Source organism: Marmota monax, unplaced genomic scaffold (genome assembly GCF_021218885.2).
Source record: "Marmota monax isolate L192 unplaced genomic scaffold, Marmota_monax_Labrador192_F-V1.1 WCK01_AAM20220418_F8-fsc00244, whole genome shotgun sequence".
NCBI lineage: Eukaryota > Metazoa > Chordata > Mammalia > Rodentia > Sciuridae > Marmota > Marmota monax.
In genome coordinates, this window is record NW_026692962.1 from 55,457 (window position 1) to 82,614 (window position 27,158).

At 37.8% G+C, this 27,158-nt stretch overlaps 1 protein-coding gene across 2 annotated transcripts in view; it reads left to right on the top strand.

The window, feature by feature from the left end:
* The first annotated feature begins 10,098 nt into the window (after positions 1-10,098).
* The window catches only part of Mfsd14a (major facilitator superfamily domain containing 14A), a 48,765-nt gene continuing 31,705 nt past the window's right edge, over positions 10,099-27,158 (top strand). Inside the window, exon 1 of one of the 2 annotated variants that reach the window (XM_058581969.1) lies at positions 10,099-10,338. In XM_058581969.1, the coding sequence (XP_058437952.1) occupies positions 10,255-10,338 (84 nt within the window). In that variant the 5' untranslated portion in view covers positions 10,099-10,254. The remainder of the gene's footprint in view (positions 10,339-27,158) is intronic. The other variant, XM_046452307.2, reaches the window with a different exon arrangement.

Sequence of the window (27,158 nt, forward strand, 5' to 3'; positions counted from 1 at the left end):
TATCAAGGAAAACCCAAAAAAATTGCCTTCAATTACCAAAGATTTGAGATTTTTCTAAAGTTGGAGACTATGTCTAGGTGATTGCAAATTCAGGGTTTCCCAAATCCATCCACTGGTTTGATGATTTGCTAGAAAGAACTAACAAAGCTATTATACCCACACTCACATCTATTACAGGGAAAGGAAATATAAATTACAACCAGACAAAGGGAGAGACACATAAGGCAAAGTCTAGGAGGAGTTCAAACTTGGAACTTCCAGTGTCCTCTCCCTGTAGAGTCATGGACAACATTATCTACTTCTGGCCACTATGTGTGACAGTATGCAAAAGGAAGCTCACCCCAGCTGAGCTGTCCAGATTTTTATTTAGTCAGTATGGTTGATTCTTTTGTCTATATGAATAAATTCTCTACAGCCCTAACCTCACCCTGGAGATCTTTCTGACATCAGGCTCCAAGGGCTCACCATAGGTCATGTTTTTAATATAAACTGTCAGTCGTGGTCTGAGGAGCCCAATATGAATAATAAAGACATTCCTATAACTGGGACCTCCCAAAAACTTGGGCCAGAATTTTGTTGAGGCCAAACTCTTTACTACACAGTGACTGAACATCTGTAAATAAAATGCCCCTGAATTGATGGGGATGATAAAGCAGTAACAATTCTTGTTTATAGAGTCTTAATGTATGCACTGCTACTTATAATTTTAGAAATTTTGTGAAATGTTTCTAAACATTTCTAGGGTTGGAAAAATATGTATAATCAGGGGCTGGGGTTTGTGGCTCAGTGGTAGAGTGCTTGCCTAGCATGTGTGAGGCACTGGGTTCTATCCTCGGCACCACATAAAAATAAATAAATAAAATAAAAGTATTGTGTCCAACTACTAAAATATAAATATTAAAAATGTATAATCAGATACTATACTAACTAGCACATATGTATGTATATATATTATAAAGCATACTATTCTCATTTACTTTTCAGTTCTGATGTTTAATGATAGCTTTATTAAATGCTGAAATATTTTAAAAGGCAAATTTGAAATTTGGCTTATAAGGGCCAGACATGGTGAAATGTTTATAGTCCCAACTACTTGGCAGGATGAGGTAGGAGAATCATTTGAGCCCAGAAGTTCAAGTCTAGCAGGATTCACCATAACCAGACACCTCCTCAAAAAAAATTTTTGTTTAGGTTTTATCTAAACTAAATTAATACACAATTATGAACTTATTTTAAATTAGTCACCAGTATAAGGAAAAGCTAATAGACCAGTTACTTTGGTTCACCATTAGGCTTCACTGTTGTTAGGTTTACATTTCCAGTCACTAGGGTTAAGTATCAGCCTTACATTGGACCTAAAGATCAGTTGTTTTTTTTCACTACACATTTATTTTCACTTATTAATTTAGAATTTCTAAAATGCTAAAATGCCTTTTAAAATAATAACATGGTATTCCTTTAGAAATAGAGTTGACCCTAAATGTACACTTTCTTTTAAAGTAGAACTCATTTGGGATAATCTAAAAATGCACTCAAGTGTACTTTAAACATGTAAGAAATTTTAGTTCAATGCTTAAATAAGGTATTTTTAACAAAATTTCTGAGTATGTTTGCTTTTAAAAGACATTGCATACATAAAAGTTACCTATAATTGAGGAGTTATTAATTTTTTTCTTTATGCCAATGATAATGTTTTATCCTACTTGGATTAGTAGATTCAATTTAATGTTATGATGCTAAATGCTTTTCCTAATATAAGCATGCAGCTCAAATAGATCTTTTTGTTTGTTTACTGTTGGTACCAGGGATTGAATCCAGGGATACTTTACCACTGAACCACATTCCAGCCCCTTTTTATATTTTATTTAGAGACAGGGTCTCACTGAGTTGCTTAGGACCCCGTTAAATTGCTGAGGCTGGATTTGGACTTGGAATCCTCCTGCCTCAACCTCCCAAGTTGCTGGGATTACAGGCATGCACCACTGCCAGGCCTCATATAGATCTTAATATAGCAAAGGTATGGTAATATTTTCTGGGAGGCTCATAGGATTACAGAAAATCATGAACCATATGAGCCCCTGTTTTATTTTGTCACTGTTCCAATAGTATTGCTATAAGTTCTAGAATTTTTAAAACTGAAGCATTATTTTTGTATAATATACATAATGCTTCAAATTTTTCATTTCTTTACATTATTTGTATCCATGTTTAGTTTGGTTTTTGTTTTTATATTGTTGCTTTGTTTGGTGTGTGTGTGTGTGTGTGTGTGTGTGTGTGTGGTCATGAGGACTGAACCAGGGCCTTGTACACCCTAGGCAAGTGCCCAACAGGTGCTCTACCACTGAGCAACGTCCTTGGCTCTTGTTATTTTATTTTGAGACAGGGTCTCCCTAAATTACCCAGGCTGGCTTGGAACTTGTGGTTCTTCTGCCTCACCCTCCCAAATAGCTAGGAGTACAGGGGTTTGCCACATTGCCTAGACAACTATTGCCATTTTGATTAATTAGGCTATGTCAAATTAAGCCAGGTGAGCTTTAAAAAATTCATAGTTTATCTCCTCAGTGCACAAAGATGTGATTGTTAAGGAACTTTTTTTCAATTTAAATTTTATCCAGCTTTTTATTTTGAAATATACATAAAAGTTAAGAGAATAGCATATCACCTAAATTCAACAGTTATTAACATTTTGAGAGTTTTGTCTCTATTAGGATATTTGCCCGTAAATACTTAAGCATTCATGTTCTAAAAATGAAGATATCTTCTTACTTAACCTCAATACCATTATCACACAATTCAAATTCTAATTGCATCATCTAAGTTAATTCAAATATTTCCAACTGTCTCAAAAATTACATTTTACAGATTTTTGTTTTTGAATCAGAATACAATTGATGTTTGTGTTTTATATTTGTTTATTTTAGTCTAGAAGACCTCTCTCCTTGCACCCCCATTGTTTTTCCTCAGGATAAAACTTTTGAAGAAAAAGTCACTGGGCTGCTATTTTGGATCTGTCCTTTGTTTGGCTTGTATTTCCTTTGAACTAGAAATCAAGTATATAGATTTAATTAGCTTCAGTTGAACATTTTTAGCAAGAGTATTTCACAAGTTATATAGATTTTATATAACATTCTATTAAAGGGTACATAATTTTAGTACTCTTATTAATTTTGGTAATTATTTGGTTAAAGTGACAACTACTTCATCTCTTCACTGGAAAGTTCATTTATTTCCCCCTTCGTAAACTTTGGAGTAATGTTTTGGCACTGAGAGAATATTGTTTCCCAACAGCTTTTGTTCAGTGGCTATAGCACCAATTAATGATTCTTTTTGTTTGATTGTTTGGAGACAGCATTTGCCATGTTGCTCAGGCGGGCCTTGAACACCTAGGCTCAAACGATCATCATTCTTCTGTCTACCCAGTAGCTGGGACTACAGGCATGCACCACAGTGCCTGGTTCAATTAATGATTCTCAATTGAGTCATTTATTACATTGGAGGGCCAAATGGTGATTTAAAATACTTTTCAAAAAGTTCTCTAATTTTATTCTGCCTTTCTTAGTTTATCTTCTATTATTTATTTATTTACTTATTTATTTTTTGGTACCAGGGATTGAACCCAGGGGTTCTTAACCACTGAACCACATCCCCACCCTTTTTGTTTTATTTTGAGACAGGGTATCGCTAAGTTGCTTATTGCCTCACTGTGTTGCTGAGACTAGCTTTGAGCTCACATCCTCCTGCCTCAGCCTCCCAAGCTGCTGGGATTACAAGCCTGTGCCACCACACCAGGCTTATTATCTTTTTTTTTTTAAATAATATTTTCCTTCCTTTTCCTCCAGTGCCTCTTTTTTCAAATATCACTATGTCTTCATGAATTTTTTAAAAAATTACTCAATGTATTATATTATAGTCAATTAGTTCTTTATATATATGTGTGTGTGTATATATATGTGTGTATATATATGTATATATGTATATATATTTAGTTGTAGATGGATACAATACCTTTATTTTATTTATTTTTATGCAGTGCCTCACACATGCCAGGCAAGCGCTCTACCACTGAGCTACAACCCTAACCCTCAATTAGTTCGGTTTTTGGCAGTGCTGGGGATTGAATGCATGTGAGGCAAGCACTCTACCAACTGAGCTATATCCCCAGCCCTCAATTACTTCTTTTTGATAACACTTTATACTGCAAATGTCACTACAAGCTAGTGACAAATGTCATATTAGCAAGTTCTGCATAGCTTCAGACACAAGGTGTCCCAGGCTTACCTTGTACTTTTGTTATTTCAAACGTGATTATCAGCTCCTTCTCCCAGAAACCCTATTCCTTTAAAGGGGAATGGAATTTGGAATCCATTGTTAGTTACTAAGGTGTCGTGCATCTAGGTCATTTTTGCGCACAAAGCTAGGAAGTATATTTTTAAAACAACATGAATTCCAAATCAGTATTTATGAATTTTAACTTGATACAGTTGTTAATTTTGTATTTTGCTTGTTTTAATAGTGAAAATCTTGGTTCTTGCCAACATTAATAGGCTTACTGATGTCTTATTTTATAGTATATATTTTAAAATTACAATACCAATGTTATAACTTGTGGTAAACATACTGAGTAAAATTTAAGAGTTTTTTTTTTTTTTTTTTACATTTTTATATATCCTTAGAATACAGCCCCCCAAAGAGGTATAGTGGGAGTATATGTTCAAAAGTTAATGGAAGTGGTTCTCTGTGTAGTTACCAGTGTGATTAAAATTAAGTTCATTAGTTTTTACTTACATTCAATTTTGGAAATTACTTTTAATATCATTCTACTATTGAAAATGTGAATCATTTACATGGTTCAAAGGTTAAAACTGAATGTTATACTTAGAAACATCTCATTAGCTCTCATGCCTGTCCTTTCTTTCCATTCATAATCACCTTTATAGGTAACTATTTTTATTAGTTTTTAGTTTGACCTTCCTGTTTCTTTTTTGAAAAGTAAACACCTGTATTGTTATATTTACTGTGTACCTGTGCTTCACTACATGGAGTATGTTCTTTGCTTTGTAAATTTTGATATTTAGAAAGGTTTGTATGTCCATTCTGTTGCTCAACTTTATACTGATAACATTTTACAGTACTTTTGGGGCTCACTTTTTGCTTGTTTGACCTTCTATTTGATTTCCCAATATTTATTATTTATTTTTGGTGGTACTGAGGATTGAACCCAAAGCCTTGAACATGCTAGGCAAGTGCTCTACCACTGAGTTACATCTCTAGTCCTCTTTAAATTTCATTTTGAGACAGAGTCTGACTAAGTTGCCCAGTCAATTGCTGGCTTGAATTTTCAATCTTCTTGCCTTAGTCTTCAAGTAAGTGGGATTACAGTTGTACAACACTGCAGCCATTGATTTGCCAGCTGTTGATTCTTCACATGATTGTCTATGTGACAGTCAATGAAGCTTTTTTAAATAATTTTTTTAATTGTTGATAGACCTTTATTTATTTTTTTATATGTAGTGCTGAGAATCAAACCCAGTGCCTCACACATGCTAGGCAAGCACTCTACCACTGAGCCACAACCCTAGCCCATCAACAAAAGTTTTTTTTTTTAAAATCTTTATTTTTATTTACTTATTTTTATGTTGTGCTGAGGATTAAACCCAGTGCCTCACATGTGCTAGGCCAAGTGTTCTACCACTGAGCCACAAACCCAGCTTCTCAACGAAACTTTTATCCTTTCTCTCCTCTCAGATTTTTAGTTGTCTTACTTCTGTTTCATTAGAACATATAAATAGATTATTTGCACCCTGGTCCCTGCCTTTGTTGTAAAATTATACATTTTAAAAATGTATTTAATACTCTATAGTTTGCTTGAAGTCTCCCCCAGTCTACTCTTTTTAAAAATATTTTTGTTATAGATGGACACAATGCCTTTCTCTTATTTATTGTTATGTGGTGCTGAGAATTAAACCCAGTGCCTCACACATTCTAGGCAAGTGCTCTACCACTGAGCCACAAACCCAGCCTACTCTTGACTGGATAAAGTTCTAATAGAGGGCTTGTAAGTACAAGAGTCTCTGAGTTGTGGCATGATGAAGATTTTCTAGAGCCTTGATACATACAGCTATGCTACATACAAAATCCTACACTGGCATTTATTTGCCTTGAATTCTTTTTAAAAATGATGTGCCATCATTATGTTGTTTGGTTTTTTTCAAGAAGTCTGGTACCACTTGATTTTTTTTCAGTTTTTGGAATTGACATTAATTTTGTTTATGCCCAGAGGCCTAAGTTTGTAGATCTTTGCCTGGAGGGTTAGATTATTTTCTCACTGATCCTTATTATTGCTTTTGTTTTGTTTTGTTTTACTTATTTATGTAGTCCTGAGGATCGAACCCAGTGCCTCACATATGCTAGGCAAAGCCCTCTACCACTGAGCCACAATTCTAATCCCTTATTAACGCTTTTTTTTTTTTTTGTAATGGGGATTGAACTCAGAGCCTTGACCACTAGGCAACATCCCCAGCCCTATTTTGTATTTTAGAGTCTCCTTATTTGCTTAGCACCTCACCTTTGCTGAGGCTAGCTTTGAAATCATGATCCTCCTGCCTCAGCCTCACGACCTGCTGGGATTACAGGTGTGTGCCACTGCACCGGCTTATTATTGCTTTTTTTTTTTTCATTCTTGTAGCTGTTGTAATCTTTTTTCTTAATTTTCGTATCTATTTGTATCTATTCTCTCATGTACCCTGTTAATTTTAGTGTCATTTTTAAAATGATTTTATATTTTCAGTATATTGCCTGACTTTGAATAACTGTCATTCTATATTCTTCCTATTGTTTTAAATTTTTTATTTTTTGTATTCTTTCATTGTCTGAATTGCTTATTAATGATATTTAATTGTTGGAGTATTGTAGTTTTCTTTTGCTTTGTATTTTCTGGAGGGTAGTATTTTCTATTAATTCAGAATCTTACCCCTTCACTCCCACCCCTGCTCCTAGGGCCTCAGGCATGCTAGGCAATGTGTTCTACCACTGAACAAAGTGTGTGGGTTTTTTTGAGATAGGGTCTCAATAATTGTTTAACCTGTTTTCAAACTCTGGGGTTCCAGCAATCCTCCTACTTTCAGCTTCCCAAGCAGCTGGAATACTGGCCTTCTATTGATTAAAAAGCCTCCTTTTTTTTTTTTGGTAGTTATGTATGGACAGAATGCCTTTATTTTGTTTGAACCCAAGGCCTCACACTTGCCAGGCAAGCACTCTGCCACTGCGCCCCAGCCCTCCTACTTTCTTTTTACAGAAACCTTGTATGGATTTTTAGTGGCCTTTCTGTTCATAATAAAATGTGGTATTTTCTTGTATCAACATAATAGGTGATTCTATGAAATAGAGGGAGGAGTAGGGATTTAGGTGACTTACTCAGTTTTGCAGTTAGAGGACTCCTTCTGTTACCATAGTGAAGTGCAGTTTCTTTAGTAAATGGTATATCTGGGGCAAAGGTGGGCTTTGGGTTCTATGATATAGTTTTAATACTTTAGGAATTGTTAGCTTTCAGGACAATTTTTAGGAATTGTTTCCCTTCTTCCAAGGAATCCTTACTTTCCAGTGTTGCCTCGTGAACTGTCCTATGAGTATTCCATACCATGGTTTCTGCCTGTTTTTAAGCCTGATTCTTAGCTTTATTAATTCTGGAAATGCACTAATATCCTTCCAGATCCCTTTTACTTAAGTAAGCCAGTACTAGTTCCTGTTGTTGACTGTTAACCAAAGAACCCTAACTTACAAGTCAACTTTGTTGTTGTTGTTTTGTACCCAGGATTGAACTCAGGCGCACTTAACCACTGAGCCACATCCCTAACCCTTTTTTGTATTTTATTTAGAGATGGGGTCTCACTGAGTTCTTATGGCCTTGCTAAATTGCTGAGGCTAGCTTCAAACTCCCAATCCTCCTGCCTCACCCTCCTGAGCTGCTGAGATTACAGGTATACACTACTGTGTCCAGGTGTATGTCAACTTCTTAACATAAAGCTCATTTGTGGATATTCACAACCCAAATCACATACAGAGTCTTAAGTATATACAGACTACATTGGTTAGAACAGGTCTGATCTTTTTTGTTTACCATTGCAGCCCTTCAAGCCAAAGCAGGTGGTATGTGCTAAATTTCTCTTATTACTATTAACAACTGCACTTACTTCATTTTTCAATTATCTTTTGTTTGTTTTGTAACTCTGCCCCCCCACTAGAATGTAAGCTCCATGCAGATATGCTTAAAACATAGTATCAACCACATATAGGTATTCAATATTTTTGAATGACTGACTAGTAACCATTTCTTAAGAATAAAATTGGTGCTACAGGATGAAGTATGATTTTGAGAAAAGTCAGAGTAACCACAAAAAATTATCTTACCAGCCCTCTACATCTAAAACAAGTTCCTGGGGATTTAATTATAAAATCTATTTCCAGAGCTTCAAATATGACTTCATCTGAAAAGTTTCTATATGAGATTTTTTAAAAACAAAAGCATTATGAGTTTACGTATGTATATAAGATTTTTAAAAATAAGTATTATGAGTTGACTTACTGGGAAGTATATATCAGGCTCAAATGCCTTTCTTCTTCCTTCCAGGGAAATTCATTTCTAGTAAGTATGGAAATAGGAGGTTCAGAAAATTCAGTCAAATTTATTTCTTAACATTTTATTTTGAAATAATTGCAAACTTAGAGAAAAGTTGCAATAACAAGAACTCAAATTTTTACCCTGTACTTTTCCCTTTATCTTGTATTTTAGCTATTTATAGCCACATAACAAATTACCCCAAAAGCCTAGTGACTTAAGACAAATAGTTTTATCTTACACAGTTTCTGAGAATCAGAAATCCCAGAGTGGATAAGCAGGATGGTTCTAGTTCTGAGTCTCTCTTGAAGTTGTGACCAGGATGTTGGTAGAAATTGCCTTCAGCTAAAAGCATAACCAGGATAGACAGATGATTCGCATGGCTTTTGGCAAGACTCAGCTGTAGACAACTGGATGTCTCCATAGCTGCTTGGATATCTTCATGACACAGCATCTCCCAGACTTTGGGGTTCAGAGTCATCCAAAAACAGAGCTAGCAAGAAGTTGCAGTGCCTTTTATGACCTAGCCTTTGAAGTCAGTGCTGTTACTTCTGCTTTAATCTGGGCATCACCAAGTCCAACCAACAGGTGGGAAAAGGGAATTAGACTCTGCGTCTTCTAGAGATATATACCAAATTTGTGAACATATATTAATAAGACCCACCATTACCCAGGTTGACTGGGCTTTTAACATTTTGCCCTTGTACTGTCACTCTTTCCTCCACCTCCTAACCATCTTAAAAATAAAGGGTATATTTAAAGAAAAGATACTCTCATACTATTACTAATACAATAGTTACCAAATCAAAATATTAACAGTGGAAATGCTTTATAGTTCACATTCCTTTTTTTGTCAACTGTTTTTTTTTTAAATCCCCCATCTTATCCCCTGCAAATTGATTTTTAAATAATAAAAAGGTAGTGTGACATAAGTCATGTAAGGTTCACTGGCAGGGAATAAAGAAAAGGTCTTGGGACAAGGGAGCTACTGTAAAAAAAAAAAAAAAAAAAACTCGAGCCAATTGCCTTTTGGTGGGAGCCCCGGAACACCAGAACAACAAAAGACTATTTACCAAAAGTCCATCTTACTTTACCTCTTCGGTTACCCAGCATTTGTAGAAAATGAGTATTTTTTTCACTATTCTCTTCAGTTCCGACTTGGTTAGAACAGCTGGAGATCGAACTAATAGTGTAGGAAGTCTGGTTACAATTCCAGAGCAACCACTTATCAGCTATGAATGGTAACAACCTTTTGAAACTTAAAATTTCTTCATCTATGAAGAGGGTACAGTAATGGCCCCTACTGCCCAGAACTGCTGAGGGAATTAAGCGAGGGGTAAGAAGTAGCACAGAGCTTAGCGGCTCTCAGGAGTCTGCGGATTCCCTCCAGGCCGCCCTCCCTGTGCCGCGCCTGCGAGCGCGCGAGCGGGCTGGCCGGCGTCACGGGGACGGGGCGGGGCGGGGCATGCTCGTCGGCCGATCGCACTTTGTGACGCGCCGCCGGAGGCAGGCCGGGCCCTCAAGATGGCGGCTGGCGCCCCGAGTGGCTCGGCCCGGCAGTAGTGGCGGGACGGCACTCGCCGCTGGGGCTGGCCGCCCCGGGAGTGGCTGCAGCAACGCCAGGAATCGAGGATGGTAAAATGACCCAGGGAAAGAAGAAGAAACGGGCCGCAAACCGCAGTATCATGCTGGCCAAGAAGATCATCATTAAGGACGGAGGCACGGTAAGCCAGGGTTCCGCGCCGGCGAGCGTCCCTGGGGCCCCGGTCTGATCTCTTTCTGCCCCTTCGCTTCCTTTTACAATCGCCCCGAACGCTTCTGGCTTCCCTTTCCCTGTCCACGGGCGCTGGGGTCTGGGCGCCGGACACCCTGCGGCTGTCGCTGGAGTTGCTCTCCCCCGCTCCGGCCTGCGGCCTCCCAGGCCTGTACTGGGAGGAGACCGTCGCCTCCTCTGCACCAGCCGCCCCCAGCTCCTGTCGCCTTTTGAGGCCCTGCGGCCCCGAGCCCCACGTGCGCCTCCGCTGGGAGGAACGTGCCGGCTTCCTGGCTACCCGAGCAGGCCACCGCGCCCTTGCTGCCGCAGCCGCACCTCCGCCGCCAGGCCCCAGCTGCGGTGAAGCCTGCCAAGGGCCCGGGAGCAGTCCCTGCCCTCCCATATGCTGTCAAAGGTGGCATCTGGCGCGGCGTCCGTACTCGGGCCCCTCGTGCGTTCGCTTTCCCCTTCTTGATCGCGGTGGGTCGGAGCTTCAGCTTTTACCTGCTCGCTGCACGGTGAGCCCTCTCAGGGAGTGGGCTTTCCTCTTTTCCTCTCGGAGTCGGAAGCCTGACAGTAGACACCTGGGGTTTATATTTCATTCGGCTAATTTTCCGACAAGTCATCATTCTGTGCCATAAAATAAAAAATACTACGTAGAGCTGATCATGGCCTAGGGATTAGAAGTCTCTTTAAAAGTAAGACAGATTGAGGGCAAGAAAAAAATTTTGCTTTTTGGAAACATTTGTTAACCACAATAAACTTTATGCAGTGTGCCATAATTTACCAGCAGGGGACGCAGGATTTTTAATTGAAGGGGGAACTCACCTATACTTTTTTGTACTGAGATTTCCCTTTTGCTACACTCTCCGATCTTTATTGCATCCTTTGGTATCGCGTTCTGAAATAGAATGGAAAGGTGAAATGTGTTTGTTTACCGAGAAGTGTGCAGACTTGGTTCCTTTAATTCTCTTCCTGTTTGTATTTTAATGGGGAGGCTTGCTCAACCCCTGGTACAGTCCTAAATGTGTAAGTAGGCCACCATGAGGGTTTGCTGAATTCAACTTAAGTAAATGACAAATTTATTTCGACATTTTAGAACATGACCTGGTCTAAATATGCCAAAATTTAGAAAGCTTGAGACATAGGGAATGGTTTCAGAATGTTTTTACTTAACTGTCAAATTTATTAGATGTTGACATTTTTTGAAAAAAGAAAGTTTGAAATTTCTCAGATTCTTTTTACTGTCCATTTTTAATTAAAAATATTACTTTGATCAAATCAATTAAGAGTAGACCTAGCTTGGGCTGCGGGTATAGCTCAGTTGTAAAGTGGTTGCCTCGCGAGCACAGGGCCCTGTGTTCAATCCCCAGCGGCGCCCCCCCCCCCCAAAAAAAAATAATAATAATCCTAGTTCTTTTGACCAAGTCAGTAATAACTATTTGGGGAGAAAAATTCTGTTGCTTTTGTCAACCATAGAAAGAGACCAGATATTAAAATTACTCATAAAAGTCTTCAAAATAGAGACAATGGTGGCAAAGTCTTCAAAATAAATGATATTGAGAATCAGTAATATTTATCTTGCAAAAGGTAAGAATGAAACTAACTCATCAAGAAACACAACTTCCTTTTCCCTATAAAGTTTAGTTTTGTTTTCTCTATGTTTTGGATTTTCGCTTGATTTGCTCTATAGCAGATTCTTTCCAAATCCTGTGAGTTTTTGGAGGAGATTTTAAAAAATCCTTCCTGTTATTTATTATAGTGAATTCATAGCTTGTTTTAGGACACAAAATATGATTTTTATACCACAAAATATGTTTCAAGAGGACACACAGAGTAACTTTCATTGAGGGTTTTGGGCATTAGGGTATTATCATTTCTCATCTTATTGGACTTAATGTTTCACTTTCCATTCTAAGAGCACTGGATACTCCTTTAGAATAGAGACTTTGTTTGCATCTTTGAATCCCATAGCTGGGATAATTTTTAAAATAAAAATACTTTTATTTTTGTATTCGCACACTCTTAAATGAATTTTGTTATACTTTTGTTTATTCCAATGCATCATCAGAAGAATATTTCAATAAATGTCATGAATTTTTTTGCAGGATAGTATTTGCATTTTAAGATGGCATATGCTTTTCTGCCTCTGTGCTTGATTGGAATACTGTTATGATCTTTTGTTGTTGTTGTATTTTTTGCATGGCTGGGGATTTAACCCAGGACTTCACACATGCTAGACAAGTGCTTTATCACTGAGCTATACTATACTCTCAGCATTAGAGCTTTTAAAAAGTTCCATCAATGGGTAGATTCATTCAGACACAGTTCCTTGAGGTTAATATATGCAAGGCTCTGAATATGATTTCATATTCCTGGTCAATGGTACTGATATGATTTGATTTGTACGTAGGGTTTACTAATGTTAATAAAAGTGTTTGCTTTGTCTTTCTGTTGACACATCATTATAAGCCTATTAAACCAATTTTAATATTTATAAAACAAAACTAGTATTATTAATGCCTTATCAAAAAATTAGAGCAGACTTATAGTTTTGAGGAAGTGAGCCTTTCTATGTGAACCAGGTTAATCATACTAATTTCTTTCTTTCTTTCTTTCTTTTTCTTTTTTTGATCTGGGAATCCAACCCAGGGCTTTGCATGTGCTAGACAAGTGTTCTACCACTGAACTATATCTCCAGCCCCTTACTACTAAATTTTCTTTTTCCTTGAATTTGTATTTCAGTCCACTCTAAGGCCAGGATAATATTCTGTCATTTGAATAGTGAACAATTAAGGTCAGTTACAATAAGTTGTGTGAATTTCAGGAGGTCTTAACCTTTGTTTACCTTGAGGCTGTTTTGTAAAAAAAAATTTGAAGAGCAGTTCTGATTGAACAGAGTATAAGTAGCTATAGAGTAAGTGGCATAGTTTAACTTAAGTGTTTAATCATCTACTATATACCATTTCACTGGTGAAAATAATCCTGATACTGGTGAATTTGCTTTTGAAGCATCCTCTGTAGAAATACAGTTTTCAGTTATAAGTTTTAATGTATGTGTATGTAACACTTTGATGTATCTCATTTATTTTAGACCATTTAATTTAAGATAACTGAATTAAATACACATTTTAACATTTTAGAATACTTAGTTTGTTGTTAAAATTATTATCATGTATTGCTAGATTCATTCATGTTAGAGGCTTTGAGCTAAACAGTTATTCACATGAGTTATGTATATTTTTGAAAATTGAAGGATCTTCTGATTTTTAAGTTTGCTTATTTTTTATATGATCTTTATTATTTTGTAAATACAGTTATAGGATTACATCTATGACAAAGTAGAAAATGTGCAGTTCTTTTACAAGTGAAACAGTAAAGTAACTAAACATTCCATAAAAACTAGTTTTACATCAATTATGTTGTTGAAAATACTTTTAAAAGTATAATTAATATATCATTTGCAATAATATGAAATATGCCAGATCTTCCCCCCTGATTTTTTTAAATGTTTATTTTTTAGTTGTACTTGGCTACATTATTATTTTAGTTATCTATTTATTGTGCTGAGGATTGAACCCAGGCCCTCACACGTGCTAGGCAAGCACTTGTTCTGCTGAGCCACAACTCCTGCCCTTCCCCCCTGATTTTCATGAGAATAAATAGAAGTCAGAAAGCTAGACCCAATTTCAGATGTTTTGCATTCATTACCTAGAAGGATGGCTCAAGTAGTTTCAGGAAAGCTTCAAAGAGTATAGGGTCTTTGTAGACCTAAAGAGCTGTTCTGTAGTCTTAGCATGTGTATATATAGTCATCCCTCACTGTCCTCAGAGGTTTCAGGAGTCCCCTTCGCTACCAAAAAATGTGAATGCTTCAGGTCTCTTATATAAAATGGCATATTATTTGCAAATAACCAGTGCAATTCTATATACTTTGAGTATTGTGGAGATTACTTATAATAATACATAATACAGTGTAAATTCTGTTTAATGGTTGTTATATTGTTTAGGAAATAATGACAAGAAGAAAGCCTGTACATGTTCAATAGGGACATTTTTTTTTTTTTCTTGAACTTTTTTTTTTTTTTTTTTTGGTGCTGGCGATTGAACCAGGGCCTTGTGCATGAGAGGTAAGCACTCTACAACTGAGCTGTATCCCCAGCCCCTCCTGAACATTTTTGACGGGCTCCTTGGATACAGAACCTACAGATACTGGAGGGCAGACTTCACTGATTTGGCAAGTTTGTGGCAGGTAGCACCAGGGATAACTTAATTTATTCTCTCTGTCGTTCGTTTGGTTTAGGTTAGTGTGTCTGGACATAAATTAGTAAGCAGTTTTCCCAAATTATGGGGCCAGTTCGTCCTGATTAGTTAGAAGGCCAATTTAGTCATCTCCATAGATATTCTCCTATAGTTTTAGTGTTACTTGTTTGTAGCTACAAAAATTGAAGTTTAAGTTAAAAGAATAACTTTTTTCCTAAGTAATATTCTGAGAAGTATTCATGATTTAAAATTTTCAGTTGTTTAAAAGTGCAAGTTGTCTTTTAGCGTTATTTTGAAATGAAAGTGTCAGTTAAAATAAAAATTGATAGTTTCAGCATTAAACATCAAGAACCCTCAGATTTTGTTTCTTTGATGGCAAGTGTAGTATCTTAATCTTCATAATGTGTTCACTTTCTCAATATATAAAAAGAGTTATAAATTCTACCATGTGTAATATTGTCTTGTTTTAGAACAAGGAGTGATCAGTAATGTTTTCTCATTTAGCTATAGAAACAGAGTATATTGAGAGAACACACTAAGATTAATCCTGAGTTTAGACTATATCCTAGAAATTGATAACAGTTTGATTTTTTTTAAGTAGGGCTTTTTAAATTTTTAGTTTTGTTTTGCTTTTTTTTTTTATTGTTGGTTGTTCTAAACATTACATAGTTCTTTATATATCATCTTTCACACTTTGCTTCAAGTGGGTTATGAACTCCCATTTTTAGCCCATATACAGATTGCAGAATCACATCAATTACACATCCATTGATTTACATATTGCCATACTAGTGACTGTCCTGTTCTGCTACCTTTCCTATCCTCTACTATCCCCCCTCCCCTCCCCTCCCCTCCCCTCTTCTCTCTCTACCCCCTCTACTGACCTTCATTTCTCCCCCTTGTATTATTTTTCCCTTTCCCCTCATTTCCTCTTGTATGTTCTTTTATATAACCCTGAGGGTCTCCTTCCATTTCCATGCAATTTCCCTTTTCTCTCCCTTTCCCTCCCACCTCTCATCTCTGTTTAATGTTAATCTTCTTCTCATGCTCTTCGTCCCTACTCTGTTCTTAGTTACTCTCCTTATATCAAAGAAGACATTTGGCATTTGTTTTTTAGGGATTGGCTAGCTTCACTTAGCATAATCTGCTCTAGTGCCATCCATTTCCCTGCAAATTCTATGATTTTGTCATTTTTTAATGGAGAGTAATACTCCATTGTGTATAAATGCCACATTTTTTTAATCCATTCGTCTATTGAAGGGCGTCTGGGTTGGTTCCACAGTCTTGCAATTGTGAATTGAGCTGCTATGAACATCGATGTAGCAGTGTCCCTGTAGCATGCTCTTTTTAGGTCTTTAGGGAATAGACCGAGAAGGGGAATAGCTGGGTCAAATGGTGGCTCCATTCCCAGCTTTCCAAGAAATCTCCATACTGCTTTCCAGATTGGCTGCACCAATTTGCAGTCCCACCAGCAATGTACAAGTGTACCCTTTTCCCCACATCCTTGCCAGCACTTGTTGTTGTTTGACTTCGTAATGGCTGCCAATCTTACTGGAGTGAGGTGGTATCTTAGGGTGGTTTTGATTTGCATTTCTCTGACTGCTAGAGATGGTGAGCATTTTTTCATGTACTTGTTGATTGATTGTATGTCCTCCTCTGAGAAGTGTCTGTTCAGGCCCTTGGCCCATTTGTTGATTGGGTTGTTTGTTATCTTATTGTCTAATTTTTTGAGTTCTTTGTATACTCTGGATATTAGGGCTCTATCTGAATTGTGAGGAGTAAAGATTTGTTCCCAGGATGTAGGCTCTCTATTTACCTCTCTTATTGTTTCTTTAGCTGAGAAAAAACTTTTTAGTTTGAGTAAGTCCCATTTGTTGATTCTAGTTATTAACTTTTGTGCTATGGGTGTCCTATTGAGGAATTTGGAGCCCGACCCCACAGTATGTAGATCGTAGCCAACTTTTTCTTCTATCAGACGGCGTGTCTCTGATTTGATATCAAGCTCCTTGATCCATTTTGAATTAACTTTTGTGCATGGCGAGAGAAAGGGATTCAGTTTCATTTTGTTGCATATGGATTTCCAGTTTTCCCAGCACCATTTGTTGAAGATGCTATCCTTCCTCCATTGCATGCTTTTAGCCCCTTTATCAAATATAAGATAGTTGTAGTTTTGTGGATTGGTTTCTGTGTCCTCTATTCTGTACCATTGGTCCACCCGCCTGTTTTGGTACCAGTACCATGCTGTTTTTGTTACTATTGCTCTGTAGTATAGTTTGAAGTCTGGTATCGCTATACCGCCTGATTCACACTTCCTGTTTAGCATTGTTTTTGCTATTCTGGGTCTTTTATTTTTCCATATGAATTTCATGATTGCTTTCTCTATTTCTACAAGAAATGCCGTTGGGATTTTGATTGGCATTGCATTAAACCTATAGAGAACTTTTGGTAATATCGCCATTTTGATGATGTTAGTTCTGCCTATCCATGAACAGGGTATATTTTTCCATCTTCTAAGATCTTCTTCTATTTCTCTCTTTAGGGTTCTGTAGTTTTCATTGTATAAGTCTTTCACCTCTTTTGTTAGGTTGATTCCCAAGTATTTTATTTTTTTTGAAGATATTGTGAATGGAGTGGTTGTCCTCATTTCCATTTCAGAGGATTTGTCGCTGATATACAGGAATGCCTTTGATTTATGCGTGTTGATTTTATATCCTGCCACTTTGCTGAATTCATTTATTAGCTCTAATAATTTCTTTGTAGAGCCTTTTGGGTCTGCTAGGTATAGAATCATATCATCTGCAAATAGTGATAATTTAAGTTCTTCTTTTCCTATTTTTATGCCTTTAATTTCTTTCATCTGTCTAATTGCTCTGGCCAGTGTTTCGAGAACTATGTTGAACAGAAGTGGAGAGAGAGGGCATCCCTGTCTTGTTCCAGATTTTAGAGGGAATGCCTTCAATTTTTCTCCATTCAGAATGATGCTAGCCTGAGGCTTAGCATAGATTGCTTTTACAATATTGAGGTATGTTTCTGTTATCCCTAGTTTTTCTAGAGTTTTGAACATAAAGGGATGCTGCACTTTGTCGAATGCTTTTTCCGCATCTATCGAGATGATCATATGGTTCTTATTTTTAAGTCTATTGATGTGGTGAATAACATTTATTGATTTCCGTATATTGAACCAGCCTTGCATCCCAGGGATGAATCCTACTTGATCATGGTGTACAATTTTTTTGATATGTTTTTGTATCCGATTCGCCAGAATTTTATTGAGGATTTTTGCATCTAGGTTCATTAGAGATATTGGTCTGAAGTTTTCTTTCTTTGAAGTGTCTTTGTCTGGTTTAGGTATCAGGGTGATGTTGGCCTCGTAGAATGAATTTGGAAGTTCTCCCTCTTTTTCTATTTCCTGAAGTAGCTTGAAAAGTATTGGTATTAGTTCCTCTTTAAAGGTTTTGTAAAATTCTGCTGTATACCCATCCGGTCCTGGGCTTTTCTTAGTTGGTAGTCTTTTGATGGTTTCTTCTATTTCCTCGATTGATATTGGTCTGTTTAGGTTGTCTATATCCTCCTGACTCAATCTGGGCAGATCATATGACTTCAGAAATTTATTGATGCCTTCACTATCTTCTAATTTATTGGAGTATAAGAATTCAAAATAATTTTAGATTATCTTCTGTTTTTCTGAAGTGTCTGTTGTGATATTGCCTTTTTCATCCCGTATGCTAGTAATTTGAGTTCTCTCTCTTCTTCTCTTCACTAGCATGGCTAAGGGTCTGTCGATTTTGTTTATTTTTTCAAAGAACCAACTTTTAGTTTTGTCAATTTTTTCAATTGTTTCTTTTGTTTCGATTTCATTAATTTCAGCTCTGATTTTAATTATTTCTTGCCTTCTACTTCTTTTGCTGTTGTTTTGCTCTTCTTTTTCTAGGATTTTGAGATGAAGTATGAGATCATTTATTTGTTGTTTTTTTCTTTTTTTAAGGAATGAACTCCATGCAATGAATTTTCCTCTTAGAACTGCTTTCAATGTGTCCCATAGATTCCGATATGTTGTGTCTGTGTTTTAATTAATCTCTAAGAATTTTTTAATTTCCTCCTTGATGTCTTCTATAACCCATTGATCATTCAGTAACCTATTGTTCATTCTCCAAGTGATGTATGCTTTTTCCTTCCTTCTTTTATCGTTGATTTTCAGTTTCATTCCATTATGATCAGATAAGATGCATGGTATTATCTCTACTCCTTTATATTGTCTAAGAGTTGCCCTGTGACATAATATATGATCTATTTTTGAGAAGGATCCATGTGCTGCTGAGAAAAAAGTGTAACTGCTTGATGTTGGGTGGTATATTCTATATATGTCAATTAAGTCTAGGTTATTAATTGTGTTATTGAGTTCTATAGTTTCCTTATTCAACTTTTGTTTGGAAGATCTGTCCAGTGGCGAGAGAGGTGTGTTGAAGTCTCCCATGATTATTGTATGGTGGTCTATTAGACTCTTGAACTTGTGAAGAGTTTGTTTGATGAACATAGCTGCACCATTGTTTGGGGCATATATATTTATGATTGTTATGTCTTGTTGGTGTATGGTTCCCTTAAGCAGTATGTAGTGTCCCTCTTTATCCCTTTTGATTAACTTTGGCTTGAAATCTATTTTATTTGATATGAGTATGGACACTCCTGCTTGTTTCCGAAGTCCATAAGAGTGATATGATTTTTCCCAACCTTTCACCTTCAGCCTATGTATGTCTTTTCCTATCAAATGCGTCTCCTGTAGGCAGCATATTGTTGGGTCTTGTTTTGTGATCCATTCTACTAGCCTGTGTCTCTTAATTGGTGAGTTTAAGCCATTAACATTTAGGGTTATTATTGAGATATGGGTTGTTGTTCCAGCCATATTTGTTTATTTATGTTACTAAACATGGTTTGTTTTCCTCTATGATTATTCCCCCCCCCCTTTACTGTCCTACCTCCCACTGTTGGTTTTCATTGTTATTTTCCATTTCCTCTTCCTGTAATGTTTTGCCAAGGATGTTTTGAAGAGATGGTTTTCTAGCTGCATATTCTTTTAACTTTTGTTTGTCGTGGAAGGTTTTAATTTCATCTTCCATCCTGAAGCTTAATTTCGCTGGATACACAATTCTTGGTTGGAACCCATTTTCTTTCAGTGTTTGAAATATGTTATTCCAGGATCTTCTAGCTTTCAGAGTCTGTGTTGAAGGATCAGCTGTTATCCTGATTGGCTTGCCCCTAAATGTAATCTGCTTCCTTTCTCTTGTAGCTTTTAAAATTCTCTCCTTATTCTGTATGTTGGGCATCTTCATTATAATGTGTCTAGTTGTGGATCTCTTATGATTTTGCACATTCGGCGTCCTGTAGGCTTCTAGAATTTGGGATTCTGTCTCATTCTTCAAGTCTGGGAAGTTTTCTTGTATTATTTCATTGAATAAATTGCTCATTCCTTTGGTATGGAGTTCTATACCTTCCTGTATCCCAATGACTCTTAAGTTTGGTCTCTTAATGTTATCCCATATTTCTTGGATGTTCTGCTCATGGTTTCTTAACAGTCTTGCTGAGCTGTCTATGTTCTTTTCCAGTTGAAATACTTTGTCTTCATTGTCTGATGTTCTATCTTCTAAGTGTTCTACTCTGCTGGTAGTATTCTCCATTGAGTTTTTAAGTTGGTTTATTGCTTCCTGCATTTCTAGGATTTCTGTTTGTTTGTTTTTTATAACCTCTATCTCCCTGTATAGTTGATCCTTTGCTTCCTGGATTTGTTTGTGTAATTCCTTGTCGAAGTGATCTTTCATTGTCTGATTTTGCTGTCTAATGTCTTCCTTGATACTCCAGATCATCTGAAGCATATATATCCTGAATTCTTTATCTGACATTCCATCTGCTGCAGCTGTTACCTCTTCTAAAGTTGAGTTGACCTGCATTGCTTGTAGTCCTTTCTTTCCTTGTCTTTTCATACTGCTTGCGTTTCTTTCTTCTTAGTGAAACTGTTGTGTTTTTGAAATTTTTCCCCCCCTATATATTTATATTGCTCTTGTATAGTTGAAAAGTCTCCCTTGCAGGTGCGGGCGGGGGCTCTGCTCTGCCCCTCTTCCAATTGGTGTGAGGTGTCTACCACGCCCGCGGACCCCTGGGCCTGATCCGCCATTCTGTCGCAGGTCTGCCTACCTTGCAGGTGGGGGCGAAGGCTCTGCCCTGCCCCTCCTACCATGCCCGGGGACCGCTAGGCCTGATCTGCAGGTTGGTCGCCGGTCTGCCCACCTTGCGGGCACGGGTGTCAGTTCCGCTCCGCCCCCACTCCAATTGGGGTCACTTGACCACCACACAGGCGGGCCGCTGGGCCTGATCTGGGCGCGGGCGAAGGCTCTGCTCTGCCCCTACTCCAGTTGGGGTGAAGTGTGTACCACGCTGGCAGGCTGCTGGGCCTGATCCGCCGGTCTGTCGCAGGTCTGCTTACCTTGTCGGCACGGGCAGCGGCTCTGCCCTGCCCCTCCTACCACGCCTGCAGACCGCTGGGCCTGATCTGCAGGTTGGTCGCAGGTCTGCCTACCTTGCGGGCGCGGGCGGTGGCCCCGCTCCTCCCCTCTGGCTCGACGACAAAGCGAGAGAGACTCGGGTATCTGTGACTCACCCTCCCTACCAGGGGACCAACTGTTTCCGTCGCCGCTGGCACCGATGAAGTTCTCTCCTCGGCCGCTCTCCGATGACATCAGATCTCTGCCATGCTGGCATCCCCTGTTCTATGGCTGAATCCCATTTTCTTCTCTTCCAATAGGCGGAGCTGTGCCCTCTGAGCCGAGCTTCTGCCCTCTATGTGCTGACAGAAATCCCTGTAAGGTGGCTCCTGGGAGTCTCTCAATCCTGTTAGTCCAGAGCCCTTTCACTTATCCGGCCCCTCCCCCTGTTCCTCCTCCCAGCCAGCCAGCCAGGTCCTGTTCACCAGAGGCGGTTCCCCAAGGATCTGATTACACTTGCAGCCCCACTGCGTGTCCTATATCCCGAACGATGAACACCCTCTCTGTCATTCATCTAAGCCCCAGTGCTGTGGTGGGGTGATCTGGGAACCAACAGTTTAATTTTTCCGGACCCCTTTGGTGGGCACGCCCCCAGAAACTGGAGGCTAAGATCTTGGGTGTCGCCGCTGGTGTTAAGGGGAGGTGGGGATCTGGAATCCCCTCTGCTTCCCTACAGACACGCCCCCGGAGAGATTCCCGAGGTTTCCTGGCTGCTTGTATCTGGAGGGGGTGGGAGTCATACACCTGCTAACGTGGATTCCGCTGGGAAGGAATTCTGTCGGCGGAACTTTGGTGATGTCACCTCTCTGCTATGGCGGGCGCCAGGCTCCTTGCCGGAGTGTCCGAAGGGAGGGGTGGGACTGGTCTGTCTCTGGTTGGTTTCAGCTCCCGGTTCGCTATTTCATGAAGGCTTGGCGAGAGACCTCTTCCTAGAGTCCCTGCACCGCTCCTGCTGCGCTGCGCCTAGGAGGCTATCCGCCCTGACGCGGGGGCCGGTGCAGGCAGCCTACAGTCGCCGAGTCGCGCGGGCAGCGGCTGGCGGGTCTGGACCTCTGCACTGCGTGGCGGAGATTCACTTGTCTAGTGCAAACTGTCACCTCCAAAAATCCTACCGATTCCCGGCCGGTCTCTCTTTAGTGGAACTTTGCTAGGAGTTTCTCAGCAGGTCGAATCTAAGCGTATCCATGCGTCTCTCTGACCCCGTTGTTGAGGAGGTACTGAAAGCGCTGCCTCCCCTCTCGCCGCCATGTTGGATCCCCGTGTTTTGCTTTTTTAGTAAGTTCAATTTGTAGTCATTTGAACAGTGTGAAAATGATGACTTAACTTGTTTTAACAGTCACATCTTTTCCTAAGAATAGAAAAGGATATATAAGATTGCCACATTTCTTATCTCTTCAAAACTTACCACAAAGCAACGTAATCTTAAGCTGTAGGTCTTTTGTTTTTTAAGAGTAAAACTTGATTCACTAAATTCTTGTTGAGTTTTTCTTTTCTTTTTTTTTTTTTTTGTGGCAGTGGTAGGATTCACATCCTTTTTTTTTTTTTTTGAGTGTTTTAAGGAAGTATTCCATTCTTTTTTTTTTTTAAAGAGTATATTCTTTTTTAATATACATTTTTATTTTTCAATTTATTTTTATGTGGTGCTGAGGATCAAACCCAGGGCCTCGCATGTGCGAGGCAAGCACTCTACCACTGAGCCCCAGCCCCAGCCCCAGTATTCCATTCTTTTTAGGAGCAAGTTAACCATACCTCCTTACTCTGTGAATACACACACACACACACACACACACACACCCCTTTAAAATTGACCCATAACTTGTTTGTAGAATAATTTTTTAAGTCTCACTGCAAATTAAGCCAAAGTGACTCAGTAAGTATAATGGTGGCACTAAGTGTTTTTGGTGATTCATACTTTCAGGAAACTGAGGATCAGTTTTCTTTTTCCTTTGCATATATAGTATGCCTTGCCCTGCTTGATTAAAGTCAGAGAAAACAACAAAAATGCCATGATGCCAGATCCTAGTAGTAAAAGCCTTATGTTTCCTTCAGTTATCACAATGGGTCAGGATCCCATTAAAACTGATTTGTGGTTAATAGTGTTTTCTACAAGAACCTCTTGTTGTTCCCCCATAAAATAGTACACTTATTCCACGCATACATCTAAATTTATTTATGTTTTTTCTTTGTAAAACTTTCTTAGTAAATTTTAATCACCTTAGGCATGTATTGTGTAGGAAAATGCAGTGTTTAAAGATCTTTAAACTCATTCTGGATTGATAACTCGTTAGAGAATTAAATTCTACATTCAAAATTATTTTTCCTTCTACCTTTTTTATTGTTTTTTTTGTCATTTCTTTATTTCCCTAATTTTTATTTTAAATTTTTTACAACAATAGAAAAATTGAAAGACTAACACAATGAATACTCATTTATCCATCACATAGAGTCAGGATTCACTAGTTGTTAATATTTTGCCATATTTGCTATTTCATATATATATATATATATATATATATTACACATACACACACACATATTTACATTTTTTGTTTTTCCTGAACCATTTGAAGAGTCAGTTTTAGACAACATGACATTTGTTTGTAAAATATTTTAGGAGGGGCTGGGGCTGGGGCTCAGCGGTAGCGCATTTCCCTGGCATGTGTGAAGCACTAGGTTCAATTCTCAGCCCTACATATAAATAAATAAAATAAAGGTCTATCAACAACTAAAAAAATATTTTAAAAAATATTTTAGGATATTACACCTAAGAATACAAATATTTTCCTCATAACCTTAATGCAGTCAATACAATTTTTTAAATTAGCATTAATAGAATACTGTTGTACAATAAAGAGTTCATAGTCACATTTTCCCAATTGTCCTAAAAACATACTGCATGTGGATACAGAATTTAATTACTATGTTTAGCTGCCATGTTTCTTCATTTTCTTTTTGCTTACAGAAATTTTTTATCATTTTTTTAAAAAAATTTTTTACATTTAGGTGGACATAATATCTTTATTTTTATGTGGTACCTCATGCATGCTAGGCAAGCACTCTACCATCAGGCCACAATGCCAGTCCTTTGTTGTTTTTATGATCTTGGTATTCTTCTTCTTGTTTTGTTTTTTGTTTGTTTGTTTTTTAATTCCAGGGATAAAACCCAAGGCCTCACACTTGCTCTACCACTGAGCTATATCTCCAGCATTAGCATGTTTTTTATTAATTTATTTTGGTTTTGATTTGTTTTGCCATGCTGGGGTTGAACCCAGGGCCTCACACATGCTAGGCAAGTACTCTACCATTGAATTACATTCACAGCCCCTTGACCTTGAAGAGTCTAAGCCAGTTTTCCAGGATGATCCTCAGTTTGGTTTATACTCACTGTTTCCTTATATAAGATGGTGTGCTATTTAGTAAGTAGAATTACAGTGCATTATAATGGTGGAATGAGTTCTGTTTTCTGTGCAATAATCTATAACTCCCTGGTTCACTGGTAGGAATATAACAGAAGTTATTAAAGTCAATATTTCCTCCATAATAACTGCTGGATTCATAAACATTGATTTGGGCAATCATAGGTTCAGAATTTGAGAGTTAGATGTGGATTTTTTTCTCTTTTTTTAAATATTTTTATTAGTTATTGATGGACTTTTATTTTTTTTAAATTTATATGTGGTGCTGAGACTCGAACCCATGCCTCACACATACTAGCCAAGCACTCTTCCACTGATCCACAATCCCAGCCCCAAGATGTGGATTTAGATAAGATTAATACAGATGTTTCTCAATTTATAATGGGGTTGTACCCCAATAAACCCATTGTAAATTGAAAAATTTGTAAGTTGGAAATTCATTTGTTATGCCTACCAAACATAGCTATGGTATATAGTGCTGCTAAGCTATGTTTGGTAGGCATAACAAATGAATTTTCAACTTACAAAATTTTCAAAGCAGCACTATATACCATAGAGTATTGGTTGTTTCTCCCTTGTGATTGTGTGGCTGAGAGCTGTGGCTTGCTGCCACTGCCCAGCATCACAAAAGAGTATCACACTGCATATCACTAGCACTAGAAAGTTTCTACTGAATGCATGTTGCTTTTGTACTATTGTAAAATAGAAAAATTGTGTGTTGGGAACTATTTGTAGGCTACCCCTTCCTACTCAGGGATAAGTAAGTGGCTTACTTAAGTCACCTAGCACCTCAGTAACTGTCATGATTAGAGCTATAGAATCAGTCCATTGGTAATAAACACCCATTATACATAAAACATGTAGTTTGCCATAGGATACTAAAATGAATGAGACTTGATCCCTGTTTCTAAGAAAGTAATATTCTATGACAGGGAATACAATAGTTAAGATTTGGTCTCTAGAGTTGCTCTGATTGACTCCATTCCATATCTTATTTTGCTCTGTTGGATTATAAAATGAAAGTAATAACCGTATCTAACTTCAGAAGTTATTGGAAAGTGTAAGATTATAAATGTAAATCATTGTAAGTTTTAAGAGACAAGGTCTTGCTATGTTGCCCAACCTGGCCTGAAACTCCAGTCAACTTTCTGTTATTGTAATAAATACCCAAGATAAATCACCTTAAAAACGGAAAGACTTATTTTGACACACAGTTATAGAAGTTTCAGTCCATGATCAATTGGCCCTCTGGCTTTGAATCTGTAGCAACACAGTATATCATGGTGGAGGCGACCTGTTCACTTCATGGATAGGTGCAGTAGAAGGAAGGCACTGGGTTCCCAATATCTTTTCAAGGTCATGAAAGTTAAATCCCAATGATTTAACTTCCTTCTACTGAACCTCACTTCTTAAATGTTCTGCCACATCACAATGAGCTGGGGACAAAGCCTTCAATATGTGGGTCTTTGGGGGCCTTTAAGATCCAAATTATAATATTGTTTAGTCCACATTCAAATTTTCCCAGTTGTCCTGATAATATCTTCATAGCTATTCATTTTTTAAATCCCAGATACAATAAAAAATTATACATTACATACAGTTGGTTTATTAAGTTTAATTTGGAGGAGTTCTCCTGCCTTGTGTGTTTGTGTGTATAGATCTTTCCTGCTACCCTGCTTTTCTATGTATCATTCTAAGCCATTTGTCTTGTAGAAAGTTGCTCAAACAGAATTTACCATTAGTACCTCCTAATTAGACAAAGAGCTAAATATAATTGTTAAGAAAACTATATAAGTAAAGTGACCTTCTTAGGGTGTTATATTCAGAGGTATATGATGCCAGTTAGTCCCAGTTGTTGTTTTTTCCAGTCCTGGGGATCAAACATAGGCTTCATACATGTTAAGCAAATACTATATCACTAAGCTAGACCTCAAACTCCTGACTTAAGAAAAAAAATTTTAAATTATTGTTTTAACTGATAATATAAAAATTAAAACATTGTCAGTTTTAGGGAATATTCATTGGATCTAGGAGTACTATACCCACTGAGTCACTATTCCTTTTTATTTTATGCTTTTGAGTCAGAGTTCCTCAGGTTGGCCTCAGACATGATCTATCTGACTGTGGTGCCACACCCAGCAAGGAATATTCTTTATTATTTTATTTTAATCTAGGCTGTATAATAAATCCATGTAATAAATGATACTATAGTGTATACAATAGAACATCAGGGTATAGAGAAGGGTTCGAATAGGGAATGTGATAAGTTTAGTGAATATATTACATCTTTAACAGTGTCTAATAACTACTGAATACTATAGCGATAGGTAGAAGAAACTTAGGGAGTACAAATATCCTTGGGATAGAGTTATCTTCTGATTAAAGCCATTATAAATCTAAAATATCATAACTTGAAATGCATTTAATATACCTGACTTATTGCATATCATAGTGTAAGCAGCACAGTATACAGTAGAATATTGGCTACTTACCCTTGTGATTGTGTGGCTGACTGGGACCTCCGAGTCTCAGAGAATACTAAGTGTATCTCACTAGCCCTAGAAAAGATCAAAATTTGAA